At 42.0% G+C, this 18,819-nt stretch overlaps 1 protein-coding gene across 1 annotated transcript; it reads left to right on the top strand.

Annotated features, from left to right (window-relative positions):
* The first annotated feature begins 3,677 nt into the window (after positions 1–3,677).
* On the top strand, positions 3,678–17,558 carry ZSCAN16 (zinc finger and SCAN domain containing 16). Its single transcript, XM_025858535.2, has 3 exons — positions 3,678–4,349; positions 5,313–5,451; positions 12,859–17,558. Exons 1-3 carry the CDS (start codon positions 3,963–3,965, stop codon positions 13,377–13,379), a joined length of 1,047 nt encoding a protein of 348 aa, XP_025714320.1. The 5' UTR covers positions 3,678–3,962; the 3' UTR covers positions 13,380–17,558.
* The last annotated feature ends 1,261 nt before the right edge of the window (positions 17,559–18,819 follow it).

Raw genomic sequence — 18,819 nt, forward strand, 5'->3', positions numbered from 1 at the left:
TTGTGTATATATACCACATCTTCTTTATCCATTCATCTCTCCATGGACATCTTGGCTCTTTCCACAGTTTGGCTATTGTGGACATTGCTTCTATAAACATTGGGGTGCACATACCCCTTCAGATCCCTACATTTGTATCTTTGGGGTAAATACCCAGTAGTGCAATTGCTGGGTCGTACGGTAGCACTATTTTCAACTTTTTGAGGAACCTCCATACTGTTTTCCAGAGTGGCTGCATTTTAAAGAGCACATGAGCTGGGGGAGGGGCAGAGGAAGAGAGAGAGAGAGAGAGAGAGAGAGATAGAGAGAGAGAGAGAGAGAGAAGCAGACTCCCACAGAGCACAGAGCCGGATGAGGGGCTCAATCTCAGGACCCTGAGATCATGACCTGAGCTGAAATCAAGAGTTGGATGCTTAACCGACTGAGCCACCCAGGCACTCCCCACCCAAGTTTATTTGATCACTTATATTTGCCCTACGAAGCATAGTGAAGTTGAATCTGATTTTCATCTTAAAAGAGTTATGTCCTTTTACAAGATGAACTGTTGGGCAAAGAATTTCAGAGAGAAAGGGATATGGAGGACATTTCCCAAACAGGGAAATTGTTTGTGGGTTGTGAAGAATAAATGAGGTTTTAAAACAAGTATCTTTCCTGTTTATACCAGTAATAAATTTTTGTAAAAAGTTAAATTTTAGAGGGGTGCCTGGCTGGCTCAGTCCATAGAGCATGCAACTCTTGATCTCGGCGTTGTAAATTTGAGCCCCACGCTGGGTGCAGGGAGATTACTTAAAATCTTTAATAAAAAAAAAAAAGTTTACTTTTACAGAAATATATAATATGAAATGAAATTCTCTGTAAGTTTACCCCAGTTAAGAACACATTTAGGGGGCGCCTGGGTGGCTTAGTCGTTAAGCATCTACCTTCGGCTCAGATCATGATCCCAGGGTCCTGGGATCGAGCCCCGCATGGGGCTCCCTGCTCAGTGGGAAGCCTGCTTCTCCCTGTCCCCCTGCTTGTGTTCCCTCTCTCACTGTCTCTCTCTCTCTCTGTCAAAATAAATAAATAAAATCTTTAAAAAAAAACACTTAAGATAATTATTCTACAAAAACAATCATATACTGTTTTGTAACTTACTTTTTTAATTCAATATGCCTTTGGCATCTTTTAATTTTTAGCTTTTAAAAAAGTTGGGGATATAAAAAATCTAAATTCCCAAATGTGGACATTTGGGTTTTCCCAATTTAAATGAACAATGTTTCTTTGTATATGTTTGAACATTTATGTATTTTTTAAAGATTTATTTATTTATTTTAGAGTTCAAGAGCCAGGGGAGGGGCAGAGGGAGAGAGATCTCAAGCAGACTCCCTGCTGAGTGCAGAGCCCGAAGTGGGACTCAGTCTCAAGACAATGAGATCATGACATGAGCAAAAATCAAGAGTCAGTGGCTCAAATGACTGAGCCACCCAGTCGCCCTTTGTGTAAGTATTTCTATATAAATAATTCCAAGAAGCTAAGTTGTTGTATCAAGAGGTATGGACATACTAATTTTAAAGTCTTGCCTTCTGAAAATATACCAGCCCAAGAGTGCCAGTATTTTCACACACTTTTCAATACTAAATATGACCAATCTTTTTATCTTTAGTAATCTGAACAATTTTAAAAATTTTGTTATTGTTTTAATTTAAATTCTTTATTAGTGAACTTGAGCACCTTTTCATGTTGTCTATTTGTGTTCTATAAATGCTTACCTAAGTTGTTTGCCAATTTTGCTATTGGCTTGGAATATTTTTCTTATTTTTTTGTAAGAGGTCTTTGTGTATTAGGAATATCAGTCCTGTGTCTTTTAGATGGGTGACATATTTTACTCTGAGTTTATACTTTAGTTTTTATATTTTTCATTTAAAATTCCAAATTTTTGCATCACCAGTTCCATCTATCTTTTTCTTTATGGGTTCTCAGTCATATGTCTTTAGGGTTTTATGTCATGCTTAGAACCCTCCCCACTCCAAAGTAGCAATAACTTCCCAGCCCATCTCCCTGCTCTGTCCTTGTCCAGCCCCCTTCATTTACAAGTTTATTTTTAACACAGCAGCCAGAAAACTCTTTTCAATACCTGTAGCTGAACATGTTACTCTCCTGCTCAGAAATTCTGAATGACTTCCCATCTTGGAGTAAAACAATATATGTATCCTTGAACTCACCCGAGACCTTCATATCTTTCCCTCTCTCTACTCCCAACACCCTTTTGATGCCTTAGCTCCAGGCACACAAGCCTCCTTCCTGTGCCTGGAATATTTCAAACACACTCCACTCCAGGCTGTGCATGTGCTATCCCTCTCCCTGAAACAGCTTTACCCCTGACGATGCACTCGCTCGTCTCCCTCAGTCTTTGCTCAAATGTCAGTGTACCAGTGAGGTCCTCCATGACCACCCTATTTAAAACTGTATTACTTCATTCTCACTCCAAACTTCTCATTTCCTTCATTTTCTCCTTGGCACTAACATCCACCATCTAATATACTATATATTTTTCTTGTTTGTTGCCTGCCTCCCTACCTCATACGCAGGAGCACACATACTAAATTACAAATTCCATGAAGTCAAGAGTGTTATTTTCCTTTAAACTATAGTTACAGCTTCCAGAACAGTGCCTGGCATAGCCGGTGAATAATCAATATTTGTGTAAGAAAGAGAAAGAGGGAGGGAAAAAAAACTAAGCATTTCTAACCCATCAGATTGGCAAACATCAAAATATCTTATGATATTGTGTTGACAAGTATAGGTAAACAGGAACATCTCTAGTAGGTTCTATGGTTGGTAATTTGGCACTAACAAAAGTACAAATGTCCCTACTCTGTACTCTAGTAATTCTATTTCTAGGAATATATACTATGTAAATACCCTTACACATGAGAAAGATACATGTTTACAGTAATCTATTGCAGCAGCGTTTCAAAAAGAAGATTGGAAACAACCTGCCTATCAATGGGGTAATTATGAATGAATGATGGCACCTACGATGAATACTATGCAATTGTTTAAAAAAAAAAAAAAAGGCAAGATCGAGGAAACCCTTTATGCACAATCTCCAATATTAGTTGCTAGAAGGAAGCAAGCAAGGCGCAGAAATGCTACCATTTGTGCAGGAGGAAAGCGAGGGTGGCATGTACCTGCCTGATGGTCTACAGAACAGTACGTGTGCCGCGAAAAACACGGGCTGTCAAAATTAGATGCTGGAGGACACTTACTCTTTTTAAATCCTGAACTCTGTGAATGCTTCACTTTTTCATACTACGTATCTAATAAGTAAACCTAAAAAATTCTTGAGAGGGGAAAAGTTTCGAAAAAGAACAAAGAGGGCGTGCCCGCGAGCCCGCGCACAGCCTGCTCGTCCACGTGGTCCTCCGCGGGCGGGGCCACCGAGGCGAGGCTTCCTAGAGCGGCCGGAAGTGCCGGCGGCCCGCGGCGGGGCGCCCATTGGTCGGCTGGAGTCCGGCCTTTGTTCCGGGCCGCCCAGAGGTGGCCGCCGTGGCGCGCGAGTCTGTCCTGCGTCCGTGGCCTCCGCAGGGGAGGACGAGGGCCGAGCCTCCGGGAGTGGACGGGGAGGACGCGAGGCGGCGTCTGCCGCACAGCCGCCGAACTCCGGCTGCGCCTCTCGGGCGTGGACTCGGCGAGCCTCCCCCCAAGGCTGTTGACACTTGGCGGTTCTTCAGGGCTGACGAGCGCCGACTGCTCCTCAGCCCGGTGAGAAACGGGAGAGCTTGACAGACGGCCGCTGGGGCGCGGGCCGGCGGAGGGAACCTGCGGGCCTTAGCGCGCAGATGTGAGCCCGTGCCCCTGCTCGCCCGCTTGCCTTCATTCGCGCGCGTCCGTGTTCACGGCAGCTCTTGCCGCATCTCCGCGGTAACGGCGCTTCCCCTGGAATCGGCCCCGGAGAGGGTTAATCTCACGCGCCGCGCACGATGGCCGCAGCCCCGGCGCGCGAAGGACGGCAAGGAGCTGCCGGAGTTCAGGCGGCGCCACGCCGCTGGGGCCGGGACGCCGTCTCACGGCACTACACCCCTCACAAGAGGGAGGTCTTCAGGCAGCACTTCCGGAAGCTCTGCTATCAGGATGCGCCTGGGCCCCGTGAAGCCCTTACCCAGCTCCGGGAGCTCTGCCGCCAGTGGCTGAGGCCAGAGTGCCACACCAAGGAGCAGATTTTAGACCTGCTGGTGCTCGAACAGTTCTTGAGCATTCTTCCCAGGGACCTGCAGGCCTGGGTGCAGGCGCACCGTCCGAAGACGGGCGAGGAGGCGGTGACCGTGCTGGAGGATCTGGAGCGGGAGCTGGAGGAGCCTCGGCAGCAGGTGGGAAGGGGACGCCCGTGTGGCTGGGAGAGGTCAGGGCGTACGGACCGAGCCAAAGCAGAAGGGAAAAGCCCGTGAAAGAACAGCTGGAGGCATGGGATAGGTCGTCGTAGAGAAGAACGAGGCTTAGCGAGGGACCGGCCAGTGCCAGGTAACTGGTGCAGACACAGGAAACTGGTGCAGTTTGTAAGGGCGGGCCCGTGAGAAGTTACGGGAAGGCAAGCCGGTAACAGAGGCAAACAAAGAATCTCCGACATTCATAGCTTTCTATTAAAAAACGGGCTACCTGGTTAAAAAAAGGAAAAGAAAACCCTTTCCGTGGAAATAGTCAAGGTGGGTTTAAACAGATGTCAAGGATGCCACAGAACAGCACTGTCGAAAAGAAATGTAATGTGAGCCATGTGTGTAGTGAAAACTCTCTAGTACCAAATTTTAAAAAGTGAAATTAAATATTTTTTAACCCAGAATAATCATGTAATCAATATAAAAAATGAGTTTATATTTGCATTCCTTGTTTATATTGTTTTTAAATTTCATTCCTTGTTTATATTGTTTTTAAAATTCAGTGTATATTGTACACGTTGGGTATCTCCGTTCCTACGAAGCACGTTTCAAGCGCCCACCCTGGGCTTGTAGCTAACATACTGGACAGTGCGGTTAGAGAAGAAATGCCCCCGTTCGGTGAAGGTTGGGCGAGATAATTTTTGAGGTTCTTTCCAAGTCAGAATACCGATCCTGGACCCCTGCGGTCATTGAGAGAAGAGACTGAATTTCACTCTCCGGTGGCCTGAAGTGTAGAGATTAGTTTCTGCCTCTTCTTTTTTGTCATTATTGCCATTTGCAGTTGAATGAATTTTTCCCATTTGTGTTCCTGGTCCCAGGCAAATGCTTCTTTTGATCTTTTCTCTGAAGTTCTTTCACAAAATCTACCTTACAAGGCCAATCATACCTCATTGTTCCCAGGTCCCAGCCAATTCAGAAAGACAGGACACACTTCTGGAGAAGTTGACCCCCCTGGGAAGACCCCATGAGCCACTGACTGCACAGCTCCGTCCCAGGAAGAGTCAGCAGGAGCAGGAATCTGGGGAGCCCCAGAGGAATGGTAAGGAGCAAGAATTTATGTGCGTGAGGGAAGATAATGGTTCCTTGTGTTAGGGGCCTTCTCACTTTGATGTTCTCCTTTTCAAGTTTTCTTGCTTATCCTCCACCTCACTGTGGAAGATTTTATCCCCTTCCTACCCTTGCCTCATCATGGAAAGAATTATATTTTAGTATTTCATTAGACTTAAAAGCTGCTTTTTTGGCCCGATGGATGGGGGATGGGATTTAAATACTCATTCAAGTTAATAATACCTTACATTTCTATTTGTTGTTATCTGATGATTCTAGTTCTAAATTCTCTTAAATTTACATTTTGAGCAGGAGAATTCATATGACAACCTGTATTCGTCTGTTAGGGCTGCCAGAATGGAATACCACAAGCTGGGTGACTTACACAACAGAAATTTATTTTCTCTCAGTTGTGGAGGCTGGAAAGTCCAGGATCAGGGTGTTAGCAGGCTTGGTTTCTGGTGAGGCTTCTCTCCTTGACTCACAGACTTGCTGTGTCTTCACATGGCCTTTTTGCTGTGCACACACACTTTTGTGATCTCTTCCTCTTATGCAAGGATGCCAGTCCTATTGGATAAGGGCCCCACCCTTATAACCTCATTTATTCTTAATTACTTCTTAAAGGCCCCTTTTCCAAATGCAGTCATATTGGAGGGTAGAGCTACAGCGCATAAATGGGGGGAGGGGGGCAGGGCACAATTCAGTCCCTAATACAGCCTCACACTGAAAGAAGTAGGAAAGAGAGAGCAAGAGCTAGTCAGTATAGTAGGCTTTTTGTTTCTCCACGTTAGGTTGACTGGGTTTTGGTTGTGGTTTGCTTCCCCACCCCAGTAATCAGTTCACTAATTGAAAACCAGATGTCTAGTGTATCCCCAGGCTTCAATAAAAAGTAAACAAACTTTAAATTCCAGTTTGCCCAAACACTCCTTTTTTCAGTGCTCCCTGTCCTTTCTCGAGAGGCTCCTGTGTCCATACTGCCTTCCCTGGGCAGTATTTATACTCTGGCCTATTATGGATTCCATTCTCACTACTTTAAATTTTACTAGTATGGTTCTCTCATTCTCTAGGTTCCCTGCCAGGTGATCTGTCTAATCTGAAAAATTATTTTAAGTTAAGGTATTTGTATTTCATACCTGGAAAGATGGCATTCGATTATGTATAATTTAAAGGAGTCTTTTCATGCTTTAAAGCATAGTGTTGGCTATTGGTTAGCTTTAGAGGTGAGGTTGAGACCCCCTGTTCTGTTCATTCTTCTTTTATTAAACATTTGTTGAGCAGCAGCTACATGCTAGGCACCATGCTAGATGTCAGGAATACAAAGGAAAGACTTCTCTTCAAAAAACAGAAGTGAGCAGTTATGCTATAACCTACAAAAAAAAAGGGACAGCTATCCCTGTGGCAGGCCCGCAGAAGTGTCACAGAGTAGGTTTGCTTGAGCTGAGATGGTCAGATGGGTGGGAACTGGGAAGGGAGAACATTTCAGGCAGAAAGAACGCGGTGGGGGGATGAAAGCGTAACATTCTAAGAACAGCAGTTGCTCTGAGTTGATTTTCATGAAGAGAATTTTGTGGAAGGGAAAAATCAAAGGCCATTGGTGAAGGTTCCTGAATACCATACTGAGGAAACAGATGGAGGTCTGTTACATTATTTTATTTATTTGTTTGTTTGTTTATTTTTAAGTAGGCTCCACACCCCAACACCAATACCGGGCTTGAACTCACAACACTGAGATCAAGACTTGAGCTGAGATCAGGAGCCAGCTGCTTAACCAGCTGAGCCATCCAGGTGCCCCGTTATATTATTTTAATAGAGGAGTGGATGACAGATTTGTGTTTTTTAAAAATCACTATCCATGATTCTACTTTCTTAAAGTTACAGAGAAAAATATTAGAAGGGTATCTCCAAATGTAGACAAAGACTATTTGAAGGCAATGAAGTCAGAGGTGACTTATTCTACTCTATTTTCCAAAGTCTGTAAGTGAATGAGCACACCACTATAAATAGGGAGAAAAGATAAAACACAAAGGGGGTGAGGGGAAACCACTTTCAAATATAGAAGATTGTAGACCAGTGCCCAAATAAGGCTGGAGAGAGAGGAAGGAGAAAATTCAAGAGAGATTTAGTATTCATTTATTAATGAACAGGTCTGATTAGATATTGGTGGTTGGGGGTGTTTTAATAAAATCCTAGTTTGTGACTTGGGCAACTTGCAGATAATGGTGTAAGTAATTGAGAGGAAAATCAGAAGGTGGCAGTATCTTATGTGTGGAAACTTAGAATGGATTCAATTCTTATACATGTGAATTTGCTGTATCTCTGAAACATCCATCCAGTAGGCAGTACAGTTTAAAATATGGTTCTAGATATAGGAGAAAGATGTGGGAGGAGATAAGAAATTTGCGAATCGTCCCTGGGTAGATGATAGAAGCCATGGCTGTAGATGAAGTTGACCAAGAAGAATGTATAAAGTGAGGAGAAGAGAGGCACATGCAAATTTTTGAGGCATGCCACCATTTGAATTTTGGGTGCAGGAAGAGGATTCTATAAAGACGACAGATGAGGGACTATCAGAGAAGAAGCAGAAGAGGGTGGTGTCACTAAAGATACCAGGAGCTTCAGCCAGCTATAGCCAATGCTACTAATGGGACACAGGACAAGAACTGGTAAGTGTCCACTTACTGAATTTGGCATTTAGAAGTCAATGGTAGTCAAGAGTAGTTTCAGAAGGCAGAAGCTAAAAGATGTAGGCTATTTTAATAGGCTTTAGTAAGCTTAACTATGTGGGGTCTTCACCTTTTTTCTGTGAGCAGGCATATTATAAGAAATTTCTCTCCCTGCCTTTGGGAGGAGACAGGAGAAGCAGTCAGTCATAAAATAGGTCACAATAATATTTTAACATGTCAACATGCTAAATTCTATGTAGAACACAGAATTATGATGACTAGGGCACCTGGGTGGCTCAGTTGGTTGGGCGACTGCCTTCGGCTCGGGTCATGATCCTGGAGTCCCAGGATCGAGTCCCGCATCGGGCTCCCTGCTCAGCGGGGAGTCTGCTTCTCCCTCTGACCCTCTTCCCTCTCTCATGCTCTCTGTCTCTCATTCTCTCTTTCTCAAATAAATAAATAAAATATTTTTAAAAAATTAAAGAATTATGACTAATGGATAGTCTGTGCAAAACTTTAAGTTCTAGATGGTCTTTCCTTGTTTTTTTTTTTTTTGAATAGGTATTTCTGGACTAGTTCCACTCTACTTCATGTTATAAATTCAGAAAAATAGACAGTTCCTATACCTAAAATTGTAGAGGGTTACACATGTGCTGCTATTAAAATAACTTTTCAAGGAAAACTATGAATTGTCTTTTCTTAATCTAATACACTGAAAGGTGCTTCATGAAATCTAGCTATCCTATGAGGCCTGAGAATTTTTAGGGAATCCCTTTTGTCTGCATTGAACAGCATGAATAGGACTTTTTTTCTGAGGTACAGCACCAAGAGCCATACACAGTTTTTATCTGTGTCACCACCACCACCACACTCCCCACCAAAACAAATGACAAGCAAAAAACAAAACCCACCAAAACAATACAAAAACAAAATAAAACTCTGCAGAAATCACAACACACTTCAAGACATGTCTTTCAACTTTATTAAAAGCATGTAATGTCCAGTCCAAATCCTCATTTTACAGTTGAGGAAATACACTCACAGTGGTTGTGACTTGTCTAAGTTTCCAAAAAGTAAGAGGCAGAGCTGAGATTACAGTCAGAACCTGGGGCTCCTGCCTGCTGGTCCAGAACAACTGTTAAAAGCCATCAGGATTATGTACCAAAAAGTCACTATCTTTAAAAATATAAATTTATTGTTAAATAGACTTTTTATGCACTATTTCTTATTTTTAAAAAATTCATTGTGAGGTGCCTGGGTGGCTCGGTTGAGTTGTCTGCCTTCAGCCCAGGTCATTATCCCAGGGCCCCCTCATGGGCTCGCTCTCTGTCAAATAAATAAAATCTTTAAAAAAAAATTATAGGGGCGCCCGGGTGGCTCAGTCGTTAAGCGTCTGCCTTCGGCTCAGGTCATGATCTCAGGGTCCTGGGATCGAGCCCCGCATCAGGCTCCCTGCTCCGCGGGAAGCCTGCTTCTCTCTCTCCCACTCCCCCTGCTTGTGTTCCTTCTCTAGCTGTGTGTCTCTCTGTCAAATAAATAAATAAAAATTTTAAAAAAATAAAAATAAAAATAAATTATAGTATCCATACCAGCAAGGTATTATTATTTGTATTAGCTGTGGGCTAGGATAACGGGAATCCTCTCTATAAACATAACTGGGAATTACAATAGCAATTATCACTTAATACAGAATTATCTTCGTAGATGACAGAAGAACTTGGAGAGCTGAGTATTTTGCAGTTCTTTGTAGCACGTTTTAAAGTATTTCAAAGTGAACTTTTTGGACATGCTATTAACCCACAACACTGACTCTCCATTAGCAAATAAATGACAGTCTCCTTAACTCCCTTCCAGTTTCACTGCACTCAGCATTTAACCTTGTCTTTGCTCCCCTAGACTGTCAAGCAAGTTGTACACTGGTAATCAGATGATCTTTACTTGTCCTCATCTCAGTGACTAGCAGGGTTGGACTTATCTCGAATTGTAACTGATAAGGACTCTTAGTATTACATATGCCAGAATAACATTGGAAGGTCAGCCCTGGCAGAAGATGTTAGATCCAAGTATTTTTCATTTTGTCTGTTCTAAAAGAAGGTCTCTTGGTGTGCCTGGGTAGCTCAGTCAGTTAAGCGTCTGACTCTTGATTTCAGCTCAAGTCATGAATTCAGGGTCATAAGAACAAGCCCTGTGTTGGGCTCCATGCTTAGTGGGGAGTCTGCTTGAGATTCTGCCCCTCCCACTCATGCTCTCGCTCGCTCGCACTCTCTCTCAAATAAATAAGTAAATCTTTGAAAGAAGGCCTCTGGGAATCCTATTGGCCTGGGACTGGCTAGCACTTGGAAGAGATACATAAATAAGGCCCTGAAACTCCAGTTGACCAAGAAATAACTACAGATCCTTGAGATGAGAAAAGTTCACATTTGACAATTTCCACACAATATTATTCTGTACATTGTTCAGTTGCAGATCTAAGGGAGAGGGTTATCATTTCAATTGCTGACCAAGAAAAACCAACCTTGTATTAAAGAAAAAAAAAAAAAGCCTTTTGAAGTTCTGGTGAGATTTTTCTCTAGATTTCTCCTGAAGTTGTGGGAGAGAGACTTATCCTGAGGACTGGTAGATTACACTGAAGATGGTGGACTGACCACTTAGTTTTGTCTTTTTTTTTTTTTAATTCATCAGTAAGCCACAGGAAAGCCAACCAGTGATGACAGCTGTATATAAAAGAAGTGGTTGAGCCAATATGCTGATGTTTTTGTTTGTTTGTTTTGTTTTGTTTTTTAAGATTTTATTTATTTATTCGAGAGAGAGAGAATGAGAGATAGAGAGCACGAGAGGGAAGAGGGTCAGAGGGAGAAGCAGACTCCCCGCCGAGCAGGGAGCCCGATGTGGGACTCAATCCCGGGACTCCAGGATCATGACCTGAGCCGAAGGCAGTCGCTTAACCAACTGAGCCACCCAGGCGCCCCAATATGCTGATGTTTGAGAACACCTTTCTTAATGGTATGGGGGTGTCTCTGATCTCCATGATTTGCCTGATCATTATTACCCTACTAACTTAGCAATACTTCTGTCACACATCATACTTTTACAAATGCTTTATCATACATTCCCTCATCTAATCAAACTATAGGTAAAGAGGAGGGCACAGAGGTGAAAGGAAACCCAAATAGTGGTCATCTGGCAAAATTTAAGCAGTTATCAGACAGTTCCAAGACTGGAATCTAGACCTCCTGGCTCTAATTTAGTCCTTGTCATTTCTAGCCAAAGATAATACAGCAATTAGGTTCCAAAACAATATCATCTTAGAGGAAATATCCCAACTTTGAGAAAGTCTACTGCCTGCTTTAAAAAAATAATAAATAAAATAATAATAAAAAAATTTTTTTAATTAAATGATCGTTAAGGAGGAACTGATTTGAGGAAGAATGGTAGCAAGGGGGCATGGTGATGACAGTGAAGAGTGGACTTCACGGCACGGCACTCAGTGAGCCATGTGAGCCAGCGTTTTCCACCCCCAGCCCAGGCACTGAAATGTCCGGGTAGCTCTTGCTGCTGCTTCTGTCATGCCACGTGACCAATGAAAACCGTAATTAAATGACTGTTGCACAGTGAGGATTCCTAGGTTTGTTGAGATGGTGGTCACAGCATGACCAAATAGGTGACTTTCTATTCCCTCCAAATCATCAAAACAGCTATTTTCTTATAAAATTCATCTCAACAAATATTGAGTACTTGCCATTATGTGCTATTCTGTACTAAACTTGGGGTTGAGGACATGGGGAGCAGGAAGAAGGAGAGAACACATCCAGTTTGGGAAATTAGGGAAGACTTCCTGGAGGAGAGAGCATTTGAGATGGACCTTGAATAATAGCTAGGTGAGTGGTTCTCAAAGTGTGGTTCCTGGACCAGTAGTATCTATCACATCAGGAAACTTGTTAGAAATGCAAGTTCTTAAGCTCTATTCCAACTTAATCAAATAGAAGTTCTGGGGTCGGGAAGCCTGACATTCTGTTTTAATAAGTCATCCAAGGTGATTCTGATGCACTAAGTTTGAGAACCACCATGCTAGGATTTGGACAGGAAGAGATGATAGTTTCAGAAAAAAGGATTCAACCCAGCACATATACCAGATCATCCATTGTCACTTCCTACTAATCTTCCTGGATTTATCCTGACCTACATGCTCTCAGTCTGCTTTTAATTAATTATTATCCTTCACGCATTCCCCTCCTTTGATGGTTCCTAATCACTACATTCTTCTCATATCCCTAACCCCACTGTCTTCTCCACTTTTACTCAGTTTTACTCCCACTTAACTACCTGTGTTGCAGGGCCCTGCATGTTTCTACCAAACTTTTGCCTCCCTCCCCATTTCTGTTCTTTGATCCCCATCTGTCCCTCTTAATTATCCTCAGCATATCTCTAGTCCTCATTTACCACTCACCACTCTGCCTTTGCACAGGACTGCAAGGCAACCCCCTGATCCACATCAGTGCCTTTTCCTCTCTTCTTAATCTGTTCCCAAATAATTTTTCTGCTGCTGTCTTCCCTACTGGCCTCTTAATCTCTTCCTTATATTCTCAATATACGTTTTGACGATGCCAAATATCTAGTTTGTACATTGTATGTTACTTTGTTTTTTATAACACATTTATAACATTTACGTGTTCGTTCTTTATAGGCTTTGCTTCTCAAACCTAGACTAGGACATGTTTGTGTACTCTGTGTTACAGGTGATAAAACCAGAACTAAGAATGAAGCATTGTCCCGGAAGGAAGATTTGCCCAAGGACACGGAATTCCTTGGGAAGATAAATGACAGACTTAACAAAGACATTCCTCAACATCCTGAATCCAAAGATGCTATGGAAAGTGAGGGCAGATTAGAGTGGCAGCAGAGGGAAAGAAGACGCTATGCATGTGATGACTGTGGGAAAAGTTTCAGTCACAGCTCAGACCTTAGTAAGCACAGAAGGACTCACACTGGAGAGAAACCCTACAAATGCGATGAATGTGGAAAAGCCTTCATTCAACGTTCCCATCTCATTGGACACCACAGAGTGCACACTGGAGTGAAACCCTATAAATGTGAAGAATGTGGGAAGGATTTTAGTGGGCGCACAGGTCTTATTCAGCATCAGAGAATCCACACAGGTGAAAAACCCTATGAATGTGATGAGTGTGGGAGGCCCTTCCGTGTAAGTTCAGCCCTGATCAGACATCAAAGAATTCATACAGCAAATAAGCTCTACTAAGATGGTGAAGTAACAGAAGTTCTTTAGCTAAGCTACTCAGGTCTCCTTCATTATCAGAGAATCTGCCTTAGGAACTGTGAGTATCCTGAATATAGGCAAAGCTTCAGTCATCATTGAACATTTCTCTGGCACCCGAGAATCTACCTGAGAAAACTTCCTTTTATTTCTAAATTAGTTCAGTTTCTTAGGAAGCATTAAGGTTATTTCAGAAAGCCTTGTCTGTTAACAGACTGCTCCCTTGCAACCCAAAATAACCATGTTTCTTGGTTGAAAGAGTGAATTCTACTTCTCAGCTTTCCTTTTTATTTGACTATTCTGTGTATGACATTAGGCAAAACAGTCACATTTTTCTCTGCCTTCATTTCCCCCTTCTGTAGAGGACACAGTAGAGACCCACCAGGTATGTTGTATTAAGTTAAAGCTGCTTTTGAAATTAATAACTAAAACAATACTAAGTATTTATTTTCCATCACTACTGATATAATGGCCATTATAATGTGGTATAATCATTTTGTGGAATTTGTTTGCCAGTGCTAACAAAGAGGAAACTACCAAAAAAGAAGCAGGGTACGGAAAACATTCAAGTGGAAAGAAAAGCAGTAAGTGAGATGAGTAGGAGCTGCTGGGAAGAGGGATGACCGTAATGAGGATAAATCACTCCTCTTCTGAGTCTCAGGTTCCTGGAAACTGAGAGACGTGGGGAGGGATTGGTCCAGAACTGCACTGTCCAGTGGAGTAGCCAGTGCCCACCTATGGCTGTATAAATTTAAAATTAATTCACCCAAAGTAGAGAATCCTGTTCCTTAACCACATGTGGCTAGCAGCTACTGAACTGGACAGCACAGACACAGATCGTTTTTATCATGGTGGACAGGATGCTGCTGTCCTAATCAATCACCAGTAACATGTCTTCCAGCTTAGGTATTGTGTGATTCTGAGTTCGGGAAGGTAGTAAAAGAAACACCTGAGGAGACTGTAGTAGCAACAGGAGATAAAACACAAACACTCTAAAAAAGGAATTTAGTAATAACTTTATGGCACTTTTCAGCCTGAAAAAAGGAGTATATTATAATTGGATGACTGAAGATTATTAAAGTAAATACAATAACATAATAATCTAAATTAAAAGCTTAAATTACTACATCGTCTCTAAAACAAGAGTGTAACTACCTTTACAAAGTAGCATCCCATCAGATACATATGCTGAAAAGAAACTGGGACTCTCGGGAGTTTAAGATAATAAACAGTCCAATTTTTTTGTTTGGCTTGGAAATGCATTAGTAGTCCATGTGCTTGCACCAGTTTTACATCCCTAGTTTGAGAATACCATAACACGACAGATACTGTGACCAGAGGCCCAGCACATTCACATGTACACCACCACCAAACCACCATGAATCACTGGTTCTAGGAATAGCCATCGCCAGGACAAGCAGGAAGGGATCTAATCTCTTTCTGAAGACAGGAATTACATACACCTGCTTCTGTATTGTGACCGAGTAGTTAAACCACCACAGTCATTTCAGTGTCTTTACTACTGTTGGAAGATGAATCTTAAATCACTCTTTGTAACACCATAAACCGAACTTTTATGTCTTTTGAACGTAACACTGCTTTAAAAGAAATCTAAGTTTATTTTGATTGTCTACATCAACTGGTAGAAAATTTTAAAACATCAAGTCTCATACTCCTACTTGTTTTTATGACATAATTATCTGAGCAATATTTCAAAGCATTTGAAACAAAGGATTTTTTAATGGTCATGAAGAGAAAAGTATTAAAAATCTTTAGTATTAGAAACATCCTTGTTTTGAAAATAAAGCTAGATGCTGAGTGATAGCTTTTCCCCCTTTACCTTTTTTGTCTTGCTGAGAAACAAGCGTAGAAGCTGTTGGCAGTCTCTGTAAAAGAAAAGCTCATACTTCTGATATTATCCACTCTTGAATTTAGAGAGGCTTCTGCAATGGTAAGAAAGATGATTTTGCCTACCACAAGATTAGGTTTCTTAAAATTGGTAAAGACATGACAGACTAATTTTCCTTTATCATCCTCTATATGCTGTAACATTCTACTCAGATAGTTTTGAATACCACCTGTTAAGTACAAAGAATCATTCCAGTCTTCGAGTTGTATACCTTCAAAGGCTAGTCTGGAGCACTGAGACAGACCATGCTACCCTTTTTTAGGTTTGGTGTTGATTCTCAGTTGCCACCACAGTGTCCACCATCTGGTAACAGAGGGAGGAAGAGAAATACATGTGGCCAGAGATAGCCTGGAGTGCTGCAGGCAAGAGAAATCTGATAAGTGCAGGCATAAGGCAAAGAATGCATGATGTTAAAGATCTGAGTTGTTGCTGGTACCAGGAAGAAGCAGGTGTTGTCCGGTAAGTGTGTAGAAACCCAAAGGAAAGAACTGGGGAGGGTGCTCAAGCACAGCCACAGTTACTGGAAAAGAAGATGTAATACGTTAGACACCGTAACCATAACTACAACCGCTTGGTTCTAGCAGAGAGCCATCCGTTTAGAGCACCGGCTCTAAAAGAACCCAGTTTCTCAAACAGTTGTGTCAGAAGCATATGCATTGCGCCTCCATCTTTTTGGAGAGACGATTTTTTTTTCTTTTTTGAAGGAGGCAAGAAGTTGGAGTTTCGAGTTTTTGTGAACTAACAAGACAGCTGTGGTCGTAAGAGGCACCTAAAGGGAGTAGGGGGGCAGCTCTCTTAGACACTGATGGGGGGATGGTAGTGAACTGGTGATTCTGAATTAGGAACCAACAGCTTTGAAGGGAGGAAACAGATTAGGTGCCGGGAGAGGAGGGGCTGCAGGAGGTATGTACGGACATTGGTGGGGGAAGGGGAGTAAGATCAGGGGAAAGGGAGGAAGGGAGAAAATAAAAAGGAACAAGGGTACCAAGAAAAGAACAAAGATAAAACAAGAGATGGTGATAGGGAAAGAGGAGTGACGAGTAATCTAATACTGGCATCAGTCGTGTTTGAGCCTGGGTCATAGGATGGATATAAGCCATACGAAGAACAGATGAGCTCCTTATCCCAAGGTACACTGAATCTTACGAGCACAGCACGTATTATCTATCTTTATCCAACAGGTCTCCATTCTCATCCTGAGCATGACATTATTTGTTTATAATCAAAAAGTCCATCAACAGTGAAAACACAACTAGAAACCTTGACATACTTCAACAAAACAAGCTCTTCTCCCCTAACTGATCCCACAAGGGAGTCATATTGAGGTTCTGAAGGGACAGCTAGCTCAGTCTTTCTTCCTCAAACCGTCTAGAGCAAGGTTTCTCCATCTTGGTTCTGCTGACATTTTCAGTCAGACAGTTCTTTGTAGTGCCCTGCCCCCTGCAGTGCAGGGCCTTTAGGGGTATTCCCAGCTTCCAGCCACTGGATGCTACCACACCTCCTACTTGTGACAAGCAAGCATTTTTAAGATGGGGGACAAATGCCCCCTTGAGGGGCAAAATCACCCTCAGTTGAGAACTGATCTGTAGGAAAATAATCTAATTTCCATGACTGTTCCTCATCATATACAATAAGATTCTACGGAGATGGTGCATACAACCAGCACTGCTAGACCCTCTTTCTACCCCCCAAAAATGATTCCCAGAGTACCTAAGCTCTAAATAGCAATCATACTGAAAAATATTAGTCTGCTTTAGGAAGCCATACCTCACTGCTGAAGACGAGAGGAATCTGCCCTCAAATGGGACTTGCATAAAGAGCTTACATTGCATTTTTTAAGACTTTCCTCTTCCTTCCCCGGCATACTTGTGGTGCTACCTACTCCTCTAACCCGTGACCCAACCACGAACAAAGATTTTTTTATTGAGATTTCCCCTGTCCAGTACAGTAGCCATCAGGTACATATGGCTATGCAACTAAGAAACTACATTTTTTAATTTAAATTTTAAAACATAATTCAGTTATTGGAAAACCTTCATGTTTGGTGTAATTTGGGTATGTGAATCTACTTTTAACATTTTAAATTTTGTATAATCCCAATAAAGTATTTTCAATGAAAATTTAATATCTGAATTGAGATATGCAATAAGTAGAAACACATCAGCTTTCAAAGATTTAGTATAAAAAAAGAATGTAAGATACTTCATTAATTTTTATATTGATTAATGTTAATATTTTGGATACACTGGTTTAAATAAAATTGTTATTAGTTTCACCTGTCTTTTACTTTTTTAATGTGGCTATTAGAAAACATTACATAGGTAGATCACATTCTATTCCTATTTATTGGACTGCCTGATCAAGATCTCACCTCAGGGTACATCCCACTCTTTATGTTTCAAACCACTTCTTTTTTTTCTTTTTTTTTTCTTTTGTCAGAGAGAGCGCACGCACAAGCAGTTGGGGCAGCAGGCAGAGGGAGAAGCAGGCTCCCCGCTGAGCAAGGAGCCCCTGGGGGACAGATCATGACCTGAGCCCAAGGCAGACGCTTAACTGAGTCACCCAGGCGTCCCTCAAACCACTTTAGTTCTGTGAGACTAAGTTCTGTGATGCCAAGTACTTTTTACCTATTTCTTCTTATTGATTTGTTCGACAAGTATTTATTAAACACATGTTATGTGCTATAGAGACAAGGGCAGGTTGCCCCAAAATGTACCACTATGGCATACTGATTATTTTAAATAAAAGTTACTTAAAAGACAGCTGGTGCAAGAAGGATACTGAGACCTCCTCTGTGTCCCCCTGAAAGCAGGAAATAAATCTCCCATGTGAAAGGTCCCCGTCCTGTACCAGGAGGTAAGGAGACATCCTTAGTACCAGAGATGGGAAATTTAGAGCCCAGAAGGCTGTATAAACACCCCGTGTTACTGTTTACTAGTTTACCACCCCAGCCCAAATTCTGTTTAGAATTCCTTACTAACTGGACCTCCCAAAGTTAAGTTTTCTTTGTCCTGTCAAATCCTCACAGTTCTATTGTCTCCTGTCTGAAAAGTATAAAAACCACCTGCTTTGGTCATTTCTTTAGGTCTTAAGTTCGTTATTGGGCTTCCGTCTGGTCTTTTCTCCTGTTAATCTGTCTCCAGTAAATTTAATTCTTAGTCCAACTGTAAGACCACGAAGGGTACAGTAATAATTTTCCCTCCGCTTCAGTTCCAAGCCCCTATTCTAGGTACTGAGGACACAGCAGGGAACAAGGTAAAAATCTCTGCCCTTAAGCCTATGTTACAGTAAAGGGAGATATCCCCTCACACCAGTTAGAATGGCTATTACCAAAAAGACAAGAAAGAACAAGTGTTGATGAAGATGTGGGGAAAAGGGAGCCCTCATACACTGTCGGGAAAGTAAAGTGGTGCAGCCACTGTGGAAAACAGTATGACATTCTTCAAAAAACTAAAAATAGAAGTATATGATCCCGCAATTCCACTTTTGGGTATTTATCCAAAGGAAAAAACAAAC

This window comes from Callorhinus ursinus, unplaced genomic scaffold (genome assembly GCF_003265705.2).
Source record: "Callorhinus ursinus isolate GAN/ISIS: 27379988/994484 unplaced genomic scaffold, GSC_fseal_2.0 scaffold109, whole genome shotgun sequence".
NCBI lineage: Eukaryota > Metazoa > Chordata > Mammalia > Carnivora > Otariidae > Callorhinus > Callorhinus ursinus.